The sequence below is a fragment of the Neovison vison genome, chromosome 5 (assembly GCF_020171115.1).
Source record: "Neovison vison isolate M4711 chromosome 5, ASM_NN_V1, whole genome shotgun sequence".
NCBI lineage: Eukaryota > Metazoa > Chordata > Mammalia > Carnivora > Mustelidae > Neogale > Neogale vison.
The window spans coordinates 99,202,162-99,218,019 of record NC_058095.1 but is presented as its reverse complement, the minus strand read 5'-3'; the positions used below and the strand labels follow the sequence as shown (position 1 = coordinate 99,218,019).

Sequence of the window (15,858 nt, the reverse complement as noted above, 5' to 3'; positions counted from 1 at the left end):
TCGGGAGTGCGGACCAGCGAGAGAGGGAACCTGCGCTGGGTGAGAGCCAGACGCGGCTTTCCCCCCGAGGCCAAGGCACTTCTTCGCCTTCTTGGCCGAGGGTTCTCCGGTTCTGATTTGCCTCCTCTTCTTCTTCCAACTGCCAAAAGGTAGCAGTGCATTCACCCGAAAAGCCTGCGAAGTGGGGAGGGGCTGTTCGGGTTGCTCCCAATCCCTGCTCCTAAGGGAATAGAAGGTTCCTGGGGAAAACAGTAGATGGATGCCATGAGCCCCAAATCTCATGTACTATTTTAAGCTAGATGGGAATCTATTACTCTTGGATAAGGAGAAAAGGAAATAATAGATGGCTTTGTGAGGCTCATACCTGTGCAAAAACAAATAAACAAACAAATAAATAAATAAAAAAGCAAATGCTGGAGTAAAAAGTAGGAGCCTGGAACAAGATCTTGTTGAAAGCGGATCTGAAAGAAAGAGCCTACAGACCTGTTACCAGGAGTTATAGGATTTTGCTGGAAATACTGTTAAAGAGATGGCATCTAAATTAAAGGTAGGCATTAAAAATCTGCTTAGGTTTTAAAACCACTACATAATCCCTAAGTGGTATTTATTTCCTTTCCTGTACATTAAGGACACAACTGGTACCACCAGAAAAAAACAAAACAAAACAAAAACCAAAAACATATTCTATATAAATCCATTCTCCCCCTCCTGTTTCAAGTTTCCAAAATGCAGAAATGCTGATTTCTTTCAAAGTATTCCAAATGATATTTTAAATTTAAAAGCTCTGGATGACAGCAAATTAATTTTCTTTTAAAATCTTACCCGATTTTTTCCTCAACCAAATCACATGAAATCCTATAACAATTAGAAGTCTACTGTCAGGTCACCACTAAGGACACTTAAGCGAGGAGGTATAATTATACATCAATAAGCAAGCCAGAAACCCTAAACCTGAACATTTTCAGAACAGTTATCTGCCAGTAGGTCTCATCTCCATGATTTTGCTTTAATTTCACATATTAAAACATAGCTATGAACTCACATTGCAGTAATCTCTCAATCACAGAGATAAGTTATTTTTAAAATATTCCCATCAGTGCATACAAAGCTTACTGTCCTGATTATGTTGGGCAAGTCTACCAAAGTACAAAGAGGGCTGCAGTTGGGGAGAGGGGGAGTAACACTAAACATTTTTTAAACATCCTAACTTAAACTGGGGTAGACAACACCTAACAAAGCAATAATTTTCATATTCCTTTCAACAACTGCAAATGAGGGGGAAAAAAACAGAGATAAAACGCTGCATAGTGTTAAAAAAAAAAAAAAACACCAAACACACACGCACAAAAAACCCAACCCAAAACCCCATTCTAACATATAGGAACATCCCCCAAATGACACAGGCATCAGTCCATCTAAAGCCAACTTACATATACATGAAAGAGCAAACTCTCAACCTGCATTTAAAAAGACCTCAAGGATTACCAGACATTAATTATCTTACCCTAAATGCAAGTTACTGACTTTTGTTTTAGAAGACCCCATCTAGTTCACTAATTGATGGATGGCCATTAATACACCTGTATTTGCATTTCCCCTGCAAAAAGACAGGCAGGGTTTTCAACACAGAAGAGAACCACTTTGCCAAGTCTTTTCAGAACGTCAATATGCTTCAATTAATACCAAAGCTGAGAGATTCCTCTTGATTTCCAAAACTGTCTAGGTGGCCTGCGTGGTTTTCTGCCGGCAGCAGCAGCCTCCTACCTTTAGTTTGTGTGCCTATATCCATGAGGGGGGATTAATTAGCCGGGTTGGAGCTGAAGGAGGCTGTCGTGACGAGCCCAGTGGCGATTGGCCGCCAGCCTGCCTGGCCCTGCCTTTATAATTTCCACACGAGTGCATCTGGGCTCTTAGACAAACCAACAGCAGCTTCTTCTGACATATACACACTCACACTCACCCCCGACACACTCAGCACACTTTTCCTCCATCTGATTAACAGTCCAGCATACACAATGATTACGGGAAAGCGTAAATAAATACGGAAAGGGTTGATTATTTTGACTACTGGAAGAGCTTTGCTGGGTCTCAGCGCAACTTTTGTTTTCATTACTGAGAAGGTGATCTCTCCATGCGTTCCTCTCACACAAGGATTCTTTAAAAGAGGAAGAAAGACCGAGAGAGGGGGGAGAACAATCTTTCACTTTAAGACCGTCTGGGCTCAAAGATAAAAGGAAGGGGAAAGCAGCGGCTAGGAACCCACCGCTGCAACACATCGGAGAGCGTTTTGGTACATTTCTGAGCGCGGCGGCCCGTTTCTCCACCGAAGTTGGCTCCAGCGCTAGCAGCCGCATTGGATCCCACAGCTTACTGCGAGACTCCGGTGTACAATCCGGATCTCTGCCCCAACATGATCGCGGCCCAGGCCAAGCTGGTATACCATCTGAATAAATACTACAATGAGAAATGCCAAGCCAGAAAAGCTGCCATTGCAAAAACTATCCGGGAAGTCTGCAAAGTAGTTTCCGACGTGCTTAAAGAAGTGGAAGTGCAGGAGCCCCGGTTCATCAGCTCTCTCAACGAGATGGACAACCGCTACGAGGGCCTCGAGGTCATCTCCCCCACCGAATTTGAAGTGGTGCTTTACCTTAACCAAATGGGGGTGTTCAACTTTGTGGACGACGGCTCGCTGCCGGGCTGCGCGGTGCTGAAGTTGAGCGACGGGCGCAAGAGGAGCATGTCCCTCTGGGTGGAATTCATTACCGCCTCCGGCTACCTCTCGGCGCGCAAAATCCGGTCCAGGTTTCAGACGCTGGTGGCTCAAGCCGTAGACAAATGTAGCTACAGGGATGTGGTAAAGATGGTGGCAGACACCAGCGAAGTGAAACTGAGAATCCGAGATAGGTACGTGGTGCAGATCACCCCGGCTTTTAAATGCACCGGGATCTGGCCGAGGAGTGCTGCCCACTGGCCACTTCCCCACATCCCCTGGCCGGGACCCAACCGGGTGGCGGAGGTCAAAGCGGAAGGGTTCAATCTCTTGTCCAAGGAGTGCCACTCCCTGGCCGGCAAACAGAGCTCGGCCGAGAGCGACGCCTGGGTGCTGCAGTTCGCGGAAGCAGAGAACAGACTGCAGATGGGGGGCTGCAGAAAGAAATGCCTCTCCATCCTCAAAACCTTACGGGATCGTCACCTTGAACTGCCAGGCCAGCCCCTGAACAATTACCACATGAAGACTTTGGTTTCCTACGAGTGTGAAAAGCATCCCCGGGAGTCAGACTGGGACGAGTCTTGCCTGGGTGATCGGCTTAACGGGATTTTGCTGCAACTTATCTCCTGCCTGCAGTGCCGGCGGTGTCCTCACTACTTCCTACCGAACTTAGATCTGTTTCAAGGCAAACCTCATTCGGCTCTGGAAAACGCTGCCAAACAAACGTGGCGACTGGCAAGAGAGATCCTGACCAACCCGAAAAGTTTGGAAAAACTTTAGAGGACAATTTAATCGAGAGCCGAAATGTGATTACTCTTCTCAAAGATCTGATTCAGTGTAAACTTCCTGTTGGATTCCTAATATCCCACTTGTCAGTGCAAACAATTTCTTCCTTAAAAAGGAGTAACAATACAACGTGTAGGCATCATCTCACCCACCCCTCCAAGGGGAGAAAACGAAGTAGGGAAAGGGGATGGAGAAAAACCCAAACCCACAAGTATTAGAAGACTTCTTTACAAAGGATTTCCCTTGCAAAGTACACAGTAATACCGGGAAAACAACCTGGCTGTAATGCAAGACCACAGCGAACACTCTGCCTAACTTTCAAAGGATTATAGCAATCCTGGTGATTTAGGTGCATCTGTCTGTGAGTAAACACGATTTGGATATGCCATCTGAAGGAAAGTGTAATGTATATTTTGATTTGTAACAAATATTGTGATCTCACTTTGTCTTTGAAAGTGTGGATGTTGGTGTTTTGTGATTTGGTGAACAGAAGTTAAATTGCCATTTTGGAGACTGCCGGACATTTTCCACTAACAAAGATACCATTTAAAGGTAGATTTCCTCCTGGTACTTTTATCTGTCTTTGAAAGTGTCTGAACTTTAAAAAGTTTACATTTTGTTTCAAATATAATGCTTGTTCTATTTCTAACATTCCATAAATATACTTGAAATGTTATTTAAATATATTCAAAGAAATTTGAATTCAGCTTATATAATAACGCTTGAATATCTGAATTATATATTTGAAAAATGCACTTGAAATACACTGGATAACTACTTTTGTGATTTAGATTTTAATTTCTGTTGCTGGTTTTTATTTAATTAGAAGCTAATAAATGAAGTAAAATAAAAGTTGTTGTGTCTCACTTTAAATTGTTTTTCTATCAAAAAAGGTAATGCTCCATTTTGAAAATTCAACCCACTCGAGTATTTTAAACATTTTAAGGAGTATGCTAATGAAATTAAAAATAAAACCTTAAAATCCTGGAGAAAACTCTTTGTACAGCTACACAAGATAATGATTTACTTATAAGACTATTTCTTTCTACAACAGACACACTTAAATCTACCCTTGAAAGCTTGCTCTTCTAGATTAGTATTTCTGTAGCATTTTTGATAATATGAGGAAAAACTATGTCATGATGGTACAGACTGCTCAGTTAAAAATTAGACTAACTCAGAGAAAATGAACTTCAAGTCATAATGAAAGTTTCAAAATGTGTATAACTGTGCTAACCAAATAAAGATTATTTCTGACCATTTTATGTCAAATCTTATTTTATGCAGTAAGTGTTCCATTAGCTGAGGAAGTTAATCAGAAATCCCAAATTTCTTTTTACTTCAAAGGGCAAACTAATGATAAAAGCATAAAGACACACTTTCGATTATTTAACAATCAAATACACTACATTCATACCCATTTTAAACATTCCAGCCTTTGGGAGCTGGAAGTACAAGAAGTCCTATGACTGTCCTTCCAAGTATTTTAATATCAACAAGTGCTGAGAGCACTAATCACCTACAGGCCTTAAGGTAGGTGGTTAATTCAGACGGGAATGAATTTTAGAAATTCAGTTCCTCTTCTACAAAGTGTTTAATGATACTTTATCTCTATGTAAAAATTACATATAAGTAGTATAGTTCTGGATCTGTGGGCGCATTTGTCTTTGACGATATTAGAATAGTTCCTTCTGATAACACCGCACAGAAAGATCTTTATAAACTGATGCTTGAATATCTGGCATGACACTTGAATTCTTAACCTCAGGAAAAAAGTTTGCAAACTGCACAGGAACATAAAAGTTAAAACAACAATCAAATTGGTTTCAATAGAAAGAGCAGGGGTGTAGAGTTATCCTAATATCAGGTGTTAAAATCTATACATTAAGATATAATAAATAAATATTTATGTACTTCATCCTGTCCAACTAGGTATTTTTCTGGCATTGCACCCACAGAAGAACACGAACTTTAAACATCTGATTGCTAGTATATACCCATATAGCTATATACACTTTAAATCAACGCTTCTCAAACAATCAGTTTCTCTTATTCTAAATTCACATGTAAAACTCATTCTCATTTCAGGAGATGAAAAACTGATGTAATAATGGAGAGGAATTTATATCTAAATGCTGCTGCTCCCCAGTTTCTTTACAACCTTTCAATGAATAGTAATTCACATTGCAATTTACACTGTTGGAAAGTAAAAGTCATCTTAAAATATTTCAGAAGACCCCTCCTGATCTTCCCAGAGAGCCTGGGATGCTGTACCCCAGAGGCTTTGGAACAATTGGCTTACCTACCGAATTTACCCAAGCGCACACACAAAGGCACTCATGGAGAGACTGTAATGTGCATGCTCTGGTAACACAGGATTTTAAATCATTAATATATTTTTCAATCCCATAAAATAGAGCATGTGTTATTTCATTCATTTTATTTCCTATGACAAAAATGGAAATGTGCTCCCCTCCCCCACTGTCATTTAAAACCAAGCAAAATCGAAAACCACTTCCTGCCAGAAAGCCACTAGTACTGTACACGAATCACTCTGACTCACTTTCGTGTCGATCTTCTTGAAGGCAGGATCATCCTCATCTACCTCGAAGTAGATTTCGGTCGTGGTGATGGAGAGAGTCCCCTTGGCCACCACCACAGGAGCGATGAGCTGGGCTGGGGTGCTGAGAACCACTGGGCCTGAAAGACAAGGGCACGGGAGTCAGTCCCTGTGGCCCTCTCCCGCTCCCTCCCAAAGGGTGCCACAGGTCTTTATTTTTTAAAGATGCACTAAGAAAATGGTGCCAGTGTAACCCGGCCAGCTGCTTTCATGTGAGATAAGGTCTGCTTAGCTCTTGCACATTATCTTATAACAAGAGTAGAGATAAATAATCCCATAAAACCCCAAGTGGTCAAGATACCGAATAAGTGACCCTTAGCAAGCGAGTCTGTAACCTCCACCTAGAAATCCTATAAATGCTCGGATTCTCCATTCGGAGCACCACCGGCTGTCCGAAAGAGACCACAGGCAGTCAGCACTGCCCCCAAAGACCAGCCATCCTGTAAAGCCGTTCCACTCGGCAGCAGCGTTCCCCAAGGATGGGCGGGAGGATGTGAAGGGGTATGGGATCTAAATATATAAATTCCACTGTACTAACGGGTTTGCATCTTGCAGGAAGATTAATATCAGCGTCCTAGGTCGCGCCACATCCATATACACGCACACAAAGATATTAAGTACATTTCTTATATAGAAAAGAACAAAAATCGTTAACAGTGATCTTCTCACCCACAATCAAAAGTGATGAAACTGTAAGACGCTTGAACAAGAAGATTCTTAGAAAAGCGTCCGGAAAGTACTATCTCTCAACTTGGAAAACTAGAGAAACTAATCTCCAGTAAAAGAGATTTTTAGAAAGTGTGCCTACTGAGGTGCTTACTTCGAATTCCCTCAGTCTGAGTTAACGTTGAAAATTACGTCTTAGAATATAAATTCGAAGGGGATTACTTAGCTGCCCTTGAAGATTCCCCAAAAGGGGAGGCTTTTTTTTTTTTTTTTTTTTTTTTTTTGCTATACTGTACTTAAGATACAGACACGGAAATCAGAAATTACTTATTCTTCTTCTCTGCTCTTCTCTTTTCTTTCTTTCCTTCCTTCCTTCTCTCCCCCCGCCTCTTTTTTTCCTCTTCTTTTTTGGTAGCAAGGGCGCGTTCTGTTCCCTTCCACCCGCCCCCCGCCCGCCCGCTCTGAAATGCATATAGTCAAATGAGTCACATTAACAGTAGGATAAAGGCAATAAAAAGGCAGGTCTCCTGCGGCCGCTCAGGCTCGGGCCCCTCGGCGGCGGCTCCTCCCAGGGAAACCGGCTCCGCTGGCCACCGCCAAGGCCACTGATAGCAGGCCCGACCCCGCCGGGCGCGGGAACTGCCGAAAAGTTCACGTTTCCAGGGAGTAGCACACACTAAACCCGCGACCGCCCTGCACAAAGCCGGCCGTTCCTGCTGCGGGAGGCACACAGAGGAATCGGCCGGCTTCTGCCGCGCTCAACGGGGTGGACGGAAGCAAACTGTGTCAGTGTCGGCCTTCACCCCAGATCCTGACCGCCCGGCTCTAACGCCAAGCCCTTTCTTTCAGTTTACTGCTCCTGGTCCTCCAGGAGCCCGCACTGGGGGCGGTGGAGTGGGGGGGGGGGGCTCCGGCCCCGGGGCGCGCGGACTCCTGGCCCGGGTTTCCGCCGCGGAGCCCAGCGGAGTCGGGGTCCAGCTCGGCTCTACAAGGTTTTTCTTTCCAAAGGGCGAGGCGGTCGATCTGAAGCGCCACTTTAAAGGCTCATCAATCTTAATCTAGGTTGCTCAAGTAATTATGCCCGAATCTCTTGTACGATTACAAGTGGATTTGGGTTTCTATTCCCCAGGCCCTCCTTTGTGTTTATTGGAGGGTCTGTGCGCGCGCTCCGCGGCGCCTCCTGCCTCCCGCGCCCTCCTCGGAATCCCCCAACGCTCCGGCCGGTTCGAACCGCTCCCTTAACCCTTCCGCCACCAGGACGCTCTTCTAGATGCCACCTTCCCTGTTTCCCTTTCGGAGAAATCCAGAAAGCTTATTCTTGATTGGGGCGAGGTGAGAAAGAAGGTGCCGTGACTGACATCAAAAACAGTGTCTTCTTAAATGTCGCTGGGCCTTGCTAAAACCTCAGGAAAGTCGTCATTCTATACACTGGCGACTACTGATTTCTGGTTTAATAGAGGTTTCTGGCATTTGGAGACGTAGAATGGTCACAAACATTTAAAATGGCGAGCTATTCCTTGCTCTTAAAAAGTAATTTAACATATCCAAACAATTAAATTGGGGTGGCATAAAAAAAATCCCTGAACACATTATCAAAACCATACATACTGATTTACTGACATATATTACGAATTTTTAAGGACACATCTCGTGAACTTTTAACGGGGAACGCATTCTCTCTACTAAACTCTCTACATTTCTGAGAGAAGACTGCCCTCCTTTCTGCTTTTACTCCAATCTCATTCTGTTGAATTGAGATTTTCTGGGGGTTTATAAAAGGACTTCGAACTGGTCCTTATTTAAAAAAGACGCGTCATGAAACATTCAGCCTTCATAGTGTGTCATTTTTACCCCTGTCCTTGGGAAATCTCCAATTACAACTTCCAATTCCATAGTATGTTTAAAGAGCACTGAATCTTTTTGTTGTAGCCTTCAGGGAGCAAACCAGCATCAGAGAGAATACAGAGTTAATCCACTGCAGCAATAGAGAGAGGGGATTATGTTTTAATCCCTTTTGGGGGAGCCTCTGGATTTTAGGGATCTGATACTAAAATGTTTACATAAGACACCATCACAAACCAGCAGATCTTACATGGAAGATCTGGTTATCTGAAAGCTTGGGATCCCTGTTCAAATAAAAATAGTTTAAGAAGGGCAGCCTCTCTGGATGCCAGAGAGATGGCGATAGAGCAGATTTTGTTCTAGAAGATAACTGGGTACAAATTTAACCTCCTAACTTTTCTTGGTGTGGTGAGTTCAAGACTGAATGTAGATATATCCATTCCAATCATTACTAGAGTAATAAAAGGATACGTTATAATACTGTTCTCAAGCACACACTGAAGTCAAGTGATGGCTGTTAAAGTGCAGTTAAACAAATAGATGGAACCAAACCTCCTCCCCTGTATTGATGCATACAATACAGTCCTTTAAAATTCCACCATGCAAAGTGGTAACTAAAGGAACTCATAAGTGTTATTTACTTCTAGCACTGACAACATAGTGTTTAAGCAATATTGATCCATTACTATTTTTGAAAGGAAAAGGATATTACTTGACATTTAAATGCTAATTTAAAGTCTGTCCTAGAACAAAGATTACCCAAGCATAAGGAAAAGACTCTTCAAATGAATGAACTTCTCTTTCAGAGTCACAGCATCTTTAATCAGTTGAGATGGTAAACCTAGAGTCGAAAGTACATATGTTTTATATTTGAAAAGGGAACTATTCATCAAATGTATTTTAAAAGTAGAATGTTAAAAAATACTTGTGGGTTTGGATGATTCTACTGAAAACAAAATTCCAAGTCTGGAGATCTCACTAATACACCAACTTTTTAATAGAGCTTTAGAGTTTACAAGGTTCTTTTATATCATTTTTACTTAACTACTAGTTCAATATTCATAGTTTAGGGGGTATGGATGTGTCGATACTCTCCTGTCGAAGACCAAACGGGAACACATCTGTAGTTTAAGAGGTTGGGTTTACTGCTCACTGCAGTGAGTAAGACACAGGCAACCTAGAAAGAGTGTCAAAAAGGACTTTTGTAGGATCTGGGCTTTGGTGAAGCGATTCTGGGAAGGGTTCAAGGAGCATGGCTTTGCTCTGGATTGGGCTCTGTCAGGAAGCAGGGATAATTCTGCGATTATGGGTCTTAATAAATCTCATTTAGAGGGAGGGAGGACCAGATCTAGCTAATGCTATAGTTATCAGAGAAGTGGTAGTCCCTCATATTAAAAAGGAAAATGGGGGGCTGTTTGGTATTGAGGTGGTCTGCAGTGTAACCTTGCTTTTGTTATACTTCGATGACTTATAAAGTCGTTTTTTGCTTCACATCATCATCATGAGACCTTGTCTGATCCTGGTGTTCTGGGAGGTTGTTTATGACCAACAGGAGAACACCAAGGCCTAGCTGTGAGCTCTAGGCTAATTCCTGGCAATATGCGCTTCCTCTCAAGGCTCAGGGTAGTTTCCAGAGGTCAAGGACTGCTTTTGTTTTTCTTACAAAGAGAAATTAGTCATTTTTTAGGGGTGTCAATAACATTCTAGGTATTAACAGGCAATTATGGCAATTAAATTTTCAAACAAGGCTAAGATTCTTTATGAATTTCAATAAAATGTACCACAAGAGTATACAGGGACAAAGAATTGAAGTTTAAATAAAATTGGCAATTACAATTATTTGATAAATTTTAATTGGCCCAAACTGTATTTAGTATGTCTGAAGTTACAATGTATTTTAGAATCACTTGAATACTTCCTAAACTTAGTTTAATATTAATAAAAGTATTATTAACTATGTAGATTTTCTCTGACCTCAATTACTTTGAAACCACGTGCTCAATTTGCTTTACGGACACTTAAAAGACAATTATTTGGGAATAATAAACATTGACTAATCCTTATAAATTATTAAACTTAAAATCCTGACATTATTTAAAAGGAATAGAGTTAATCTGAAATCCTTTGTGTTTAGTGCAAAAGGATAGCATTCAAAAAATTAAAAAAAAAATAAAAATGATTCTTACAATTATTTCTATACTGTGATTCAATTTGTAGGAAAATAACTCCTAGCATGAGTGACTGAGCATATGTAAGATATCTATCTGCATTGGACTTCTATTATTTTTAAGTATGGCAATGTAATTTAAAGAAAACATTTCTTAGGGTGCCTGGGTAGCTCAGTTGGTTAAGTGTCTGCCTTTGGCTTAGGTCAGGGTCCTGGGGTCCTGGGATGAGCCCTGTGTTCAGCTCTCTCCCTGCTGGGAGTTTGCTTCTTCCTCTCCCTCTGACCCTTCCTCCTGCCTGTGCTCTCCCTTCTGTTCCTGCTTTCTCTCTCTCAAATAAATAAATAAATAAATAAAAATCTTAAAAAATTAAATATTTCTCCCATAGAATTAAAAGGATAACATGCATCACTCTCAGAACAACTTAAAAGAAACTAATGAAGAGTATGAGAAAGTTGGAACTTAGTTTTGAAATCCTAGGAAAGCTTTAGGCACAAAGAAAATGGAGGTGTTTGTGTGTGTGCCTGGGGGAGAGGGAGTTGGGGGAAATGTTGCAGAAGATCTGAGATTTCTATCATTTAGGATAGTTCCCTGGATTTCAGGCATTTGAAATGCCCCAAGAAAAAAGAAAGTATAGTAACAAAATCTCTAGACAATGTTTCTTTTCTTTATGTACAGAGAATATTGATAGTGGTCCAAATATACTACCAGAATAATAGTCCTTTGAGGTTTTCAAAAACTTCTTGCATGAAAGTAGTTTATGTTTGAGTTTGTTATGTTTATACTAGAGTCAAAAAAATATAAAGTGAACAACTAAGAGAATACATAGCTCAAGAATTATGAATTTAACTTCTAGCAGTATTCCCTCCCTCCCTAACACACACACACACACATTCCATTACAAACCCCAATTTTTAAAAATAGATTTTTATTACTTATTTGTCAGAGAGAGAGAGTTTCACAGGCACAAGCAGGGGGAGCAGCAGGCAGAGAGAGAAGCAGGTTCCTTGCTAAGCAGGGAGCCCGATGGAGCACTCTATCCCAGGACCCTGGGATCAGGACCTGAGCCAAAGGCAGATGCTTAACTGAGTCACCCAAGCATCCCTACAAACCCAAATTTTATACAAAGCTCACTGTGCCCAAGACGTGGTTTCTTTATGGTCTTTGGTGACTTTTTGAACATAATCTATCTTTAGATTGAGAGGGACAATAACCAATCATCTCCATAGTGCACTTAGTGTATTAGTTTATTACTGTACAAAACGAGACAGGTGTTTAAGAACCACATCAGTGTTTTCAGATCCAAGTACTCCTACCTCTGGTAAAACTCAACACGGTCTGAAACAGAAACGGAAAGAGTAGAACCTTCTATATAAGAACAGTTGAAGACTGCATTTAACAAAATATCTGTTCATCAGGGTAGAACACTTATTTTTGCACTAATATATTTTTAAAAGATTTTATTTTTATTTATTTGACACAGAGAGAGATTGCAAGTAGGCAGAGGGGCAGTCAGAGAGAGAGAGGGAAGCAGGCTCCCTGTTGAGCAGAGAGCCCCATGCGGGCCTCCATCCCAGGATCCCAAGACCATGACCTGAGCCAAAGGCAGAGGCTTAACCCACTGAGCCACTCGGGCACCCTATTTTTGCACTAATATTATCTAACATCTCATCTTATTCATTGTGTTTATAGTAAATAATTTTTTAAAGTAACAAGAGATAATCTGATAGGTTCTAATTTTAATTTACCATTTAGGCTTTCCAATTTATTTGTAGAACAGATAATCTTGTGTTAAAAATAAATCAACAAAAACTAGTGCATTTTCCATAAAGGCAATGAATGATTTTACTGGGAAAAAAGCTTATAAAGCATATATAGTCTAAGTAAAATACAAATGAGTTTTTAAGCACAAAAATATACTCAAAAACAGTGATAGTCTTAATGTCCATGGTGATAATTTGTTCTGCTTTTTGATTCAATAGGTGATCCAGATGAGATTTGTGTTTCTAGTTACATCACATTTAGTTCAACATATGGAATACATTTTTCATTTTCTGGAAGGGTAGTGACTCTTTTATGGCACTAGGATATCATTTAATGATTGAGAAGAGTAAATTCCTGCTAGAATAGATGAGTGAATAAACCGAGGAGATGATTTAAATCTATTGGACTAGGAGGTACTCTTTGCATCCCTTGGTTGGAGTAAGTGCCTTGCCTTCATGCTCCCACGGTTTCCTGGGTGCATCTTCACTCCAGCCGTATAGTATATTAAATATATGTGTTTTGAAGTCTATTTCTCCCACTTGGCATAAGTTACTTACAGAAAGGGGCGTTATCTTCTTATCTAACACAGTAACTGTCACATAGTATGCAATCTGTCTTTATGGAATTACAAACAGATTGTCACATTTGTATGTTAGAGCAAAAAGGCCACTTACATTAACAGATCACATCCTTTCTATTTTTCTGGAAATGACTTCAAATTATTCTTTAAAAATGTGAAAGACAATGCATTTCGGAGAAAACATAAATAAAAGATGCTGAAAACCAACAAGACTATTATGTAATTGGTCAATTTAGCTAGGTCCCAAGCATACCATTATTTTTTTTTTTTTAAAGATTTTTTATTTATTTATTTGAGAGAGAGAGACAGTGAGAGAGAGCATGAGCGAGGAGAAGGTCAGAGAGCGAAGCAGACTCCCCATGGAGCTGGGAGCCCGATGTGGGACTCGATCCCGGGACTCCAGGATCACGCCCTGAGCCGAAGGCAGTCGTCCAACCAACTGAGCCACCCAGGCGTCCCGCATACCATTATTTTTTAAACGGCATAATTTAAAACTGCCATATCGTTCCTACCAAGTTGTTCCTTCTTGTAAATTAAGTGCTTAGAGAGAGATATTCAACTCAGCATTCACTCATTCATTCATGTAGTCAACAAAAATTATTCACTGTTTTTGGTACTAAGAGAGTATATAGTAAAGTATAAGACATGGATTTTTCTCAAGAGCTTATATTACATAGTAAAGATAAGAAATACATAGGAATGACTAGGACATAAGGGAGGAAGGGTAGCTGAGGATTGTTAAAGCACTTTACATGAATTGATCTCACTTATTCCTCACGACAACAAACCTAGGAGAGAGGTACTGCTACTGTGTCCATTTTACAGATAGAAAATGAGATCAAGGGGTGAAGTAATTTAGGGAAGGCCATACAACTAGTAAATGGTAGAGACAAGATTTGGTCTGGTTATGTGACTTCAAAGTCAGAGCATTTAACTGTTATGCATTCTGCCTTTCAACAAGAGAGGGCCAGAAAAATATTCCAAAGACATTCACTGAACTGTGATGATTTCCATCCAGCCTTTTTTGGGGGTCGGTGGAGTTGGGACAGGATGATGGCAGTACCATTTAAAGTGAGATATAATGGGTGGGTTGGTGTGGACAGGCGATATGAGAGAGAAGAGCACTGTAAGCAGGGCAGAAGAGTTTGAACAAACACCCAGATGCAATAGGTGAACAGGAATAAGGAAGACTGGCCAGTGATTAGGATGTATAAAGTCCGGGGCCGGGCAGTGTGAGATGCAACTGAAAACACACGTACACCGGGGAGCCTCGGTGGTTCAGTCAGTGAAGTGTCTGCCTTTGGCTCAGGTCATGAGCCAAGGGGTCCTGGGACGGAGCCCCACGCGGACCCCACATCGGACTCCCTGCTCAGCGGGGAAGCTACTCCTCCCTCTCCCTCTGCCTGCTGCTCCCCCTGCTTGTGTTCTCCCTCTCTGTCAAATAAATGAATTAAATCTTGGAAAAAAAAAAAGAATAAGAAAACATACATAGCTGTGAACGTGAGATGTTTCTGGAATGTTTAAGGAATCAAAGATTAGAGTTCAGGTATTATAGTCTGTGAAGCAGTTATCCCTTTTAGTGGTCACACATCTTGTGGAGAAGATGCTGAAATACATAGCTCCTTCCTAGAAAATTCACATAGGAACATTTTTCCATCCTGACTATATAAAAAAATGAAAGTTTTGTATTTTGGAGGAAAAGGAAAATCTGTCATTGATCTTGATGCCCTCTTCTATCTAAAGACTCTTCTGCCTCTGCGTCTGTCAATACCTCTTTTTCTCCAATTTCAGAAAATGTATCTTCGATCCTGTGCCAAGCAGTTACTCACTCTACCAGGGGTGGTTTCCTACCCATCCTGCCTTGACTAGCAACTGTCTTATCTTTGTTCCTTTTCTCCTTTGTTAAGCTTCTACATATCAGTTTCTACCTCTTAGTTCCTCACTCCTATTCACTCCTTTTTATGTCACTCTCATCCTCTACTTGGGCCAGAGTGATAGGAGAATATACATGAATTAATATGTTAAAAGCTCAGAAAAGTCTATCCATCAATTTAAAAAAAAAAACCTGTGTAACATTTTATATTTAAACCCAGAATTTAGCTATACTTCTCCCCCTCATTAACACATTTCAAGACACCTGTGTTCCAAAGAATATCAATTTAAAAATGTTCAGCGAGAGATCCTTGATTTCTACAGCATACTCGTCTCTATTGTTCTTTTACTGCTTGACTTCCTTGGTATCCTTGGTGGACTCTGACTTTGGCCTGCTGCTCTTCTTCCTATATAGTCTCACTTTTCTTGGGTGATTTCAGTGGTTTTAATTGTACTCCATGCTCAACTTGGGTGTCAAATTCTAAACCTTTGTATTTGGCCAAACTGAACCAAGCGTCTTCATTCTCTTCTTCCCTGAAACCCTGCATCTTCACATTCTCAAACATATTTAATAGTATGTATATCATTCCTTCTCTCAGGTTTTGTTTCCCTCATTCTTACATTCTTACTCCTTCACACCCAGCCCGGCATCAGTCCTTGACATTTTAGTGTTCTTTTGAGGCTGTCCCCTTTGCTTTCTTGCCACCACCAACTGAAATTTAGTTCATGCTCCCATCTCTTCGAGTTCAGACAACAGCCTTTTACCTCAAATGTGGGCATCCTAAAATACTGAGCTACACAGTGGCCTGAGTGATTTAAAATAAAATAAAATAAAATTATACACACACACACA

At 40.9% G+C, this 15,858-nt stretch overlaps 2 protein-coding genes across 11 annotated transcripts in view; one reads left to right on the top strand and one right to left on the bottom strand.

Moving 5' to 3' along the window:
* The window catches only part of NBEA (neurobeachin), a 667,980-nt gene that overhangs the window by 183,777 nt on the left and 468,345 nt on the right, over positions 1-15,858 (bottom strand). For 9 of the 10 annotated variants that reach the window (XM_044249587.1, XM_044249579.1, XM_044249580.1 and 6 more), the window contains one exon: positions 6,060-6,196. In XM_044249587.1, the coding sequence (XP_044105522.1) occupies positions 6,060-6,196 (137 nt within the window). Of the gene's footprint in view, positions 1-1,764; positions 2,010-6,059; positions 6,197-15,858 lie in introns of those variants that run through there. The other variant, XM_044249586.1, reaches the window with a different exon arrangement.
* On the top strand, positions 2,010-4,115 carry MAB21L1 (mab-21 like 1). Its single transcript, XM_044249590.1, has one exon. It carries the CDS (start codon positions 2,411-2,413, stop codon positions 3,488-3,490), a length of 1,080 nt encoding a protein of 359 aa, XP_044105525.1. The 5' UTR covers positions 2,010-2,410; the 3' UTR covers positions 3,491-4,115.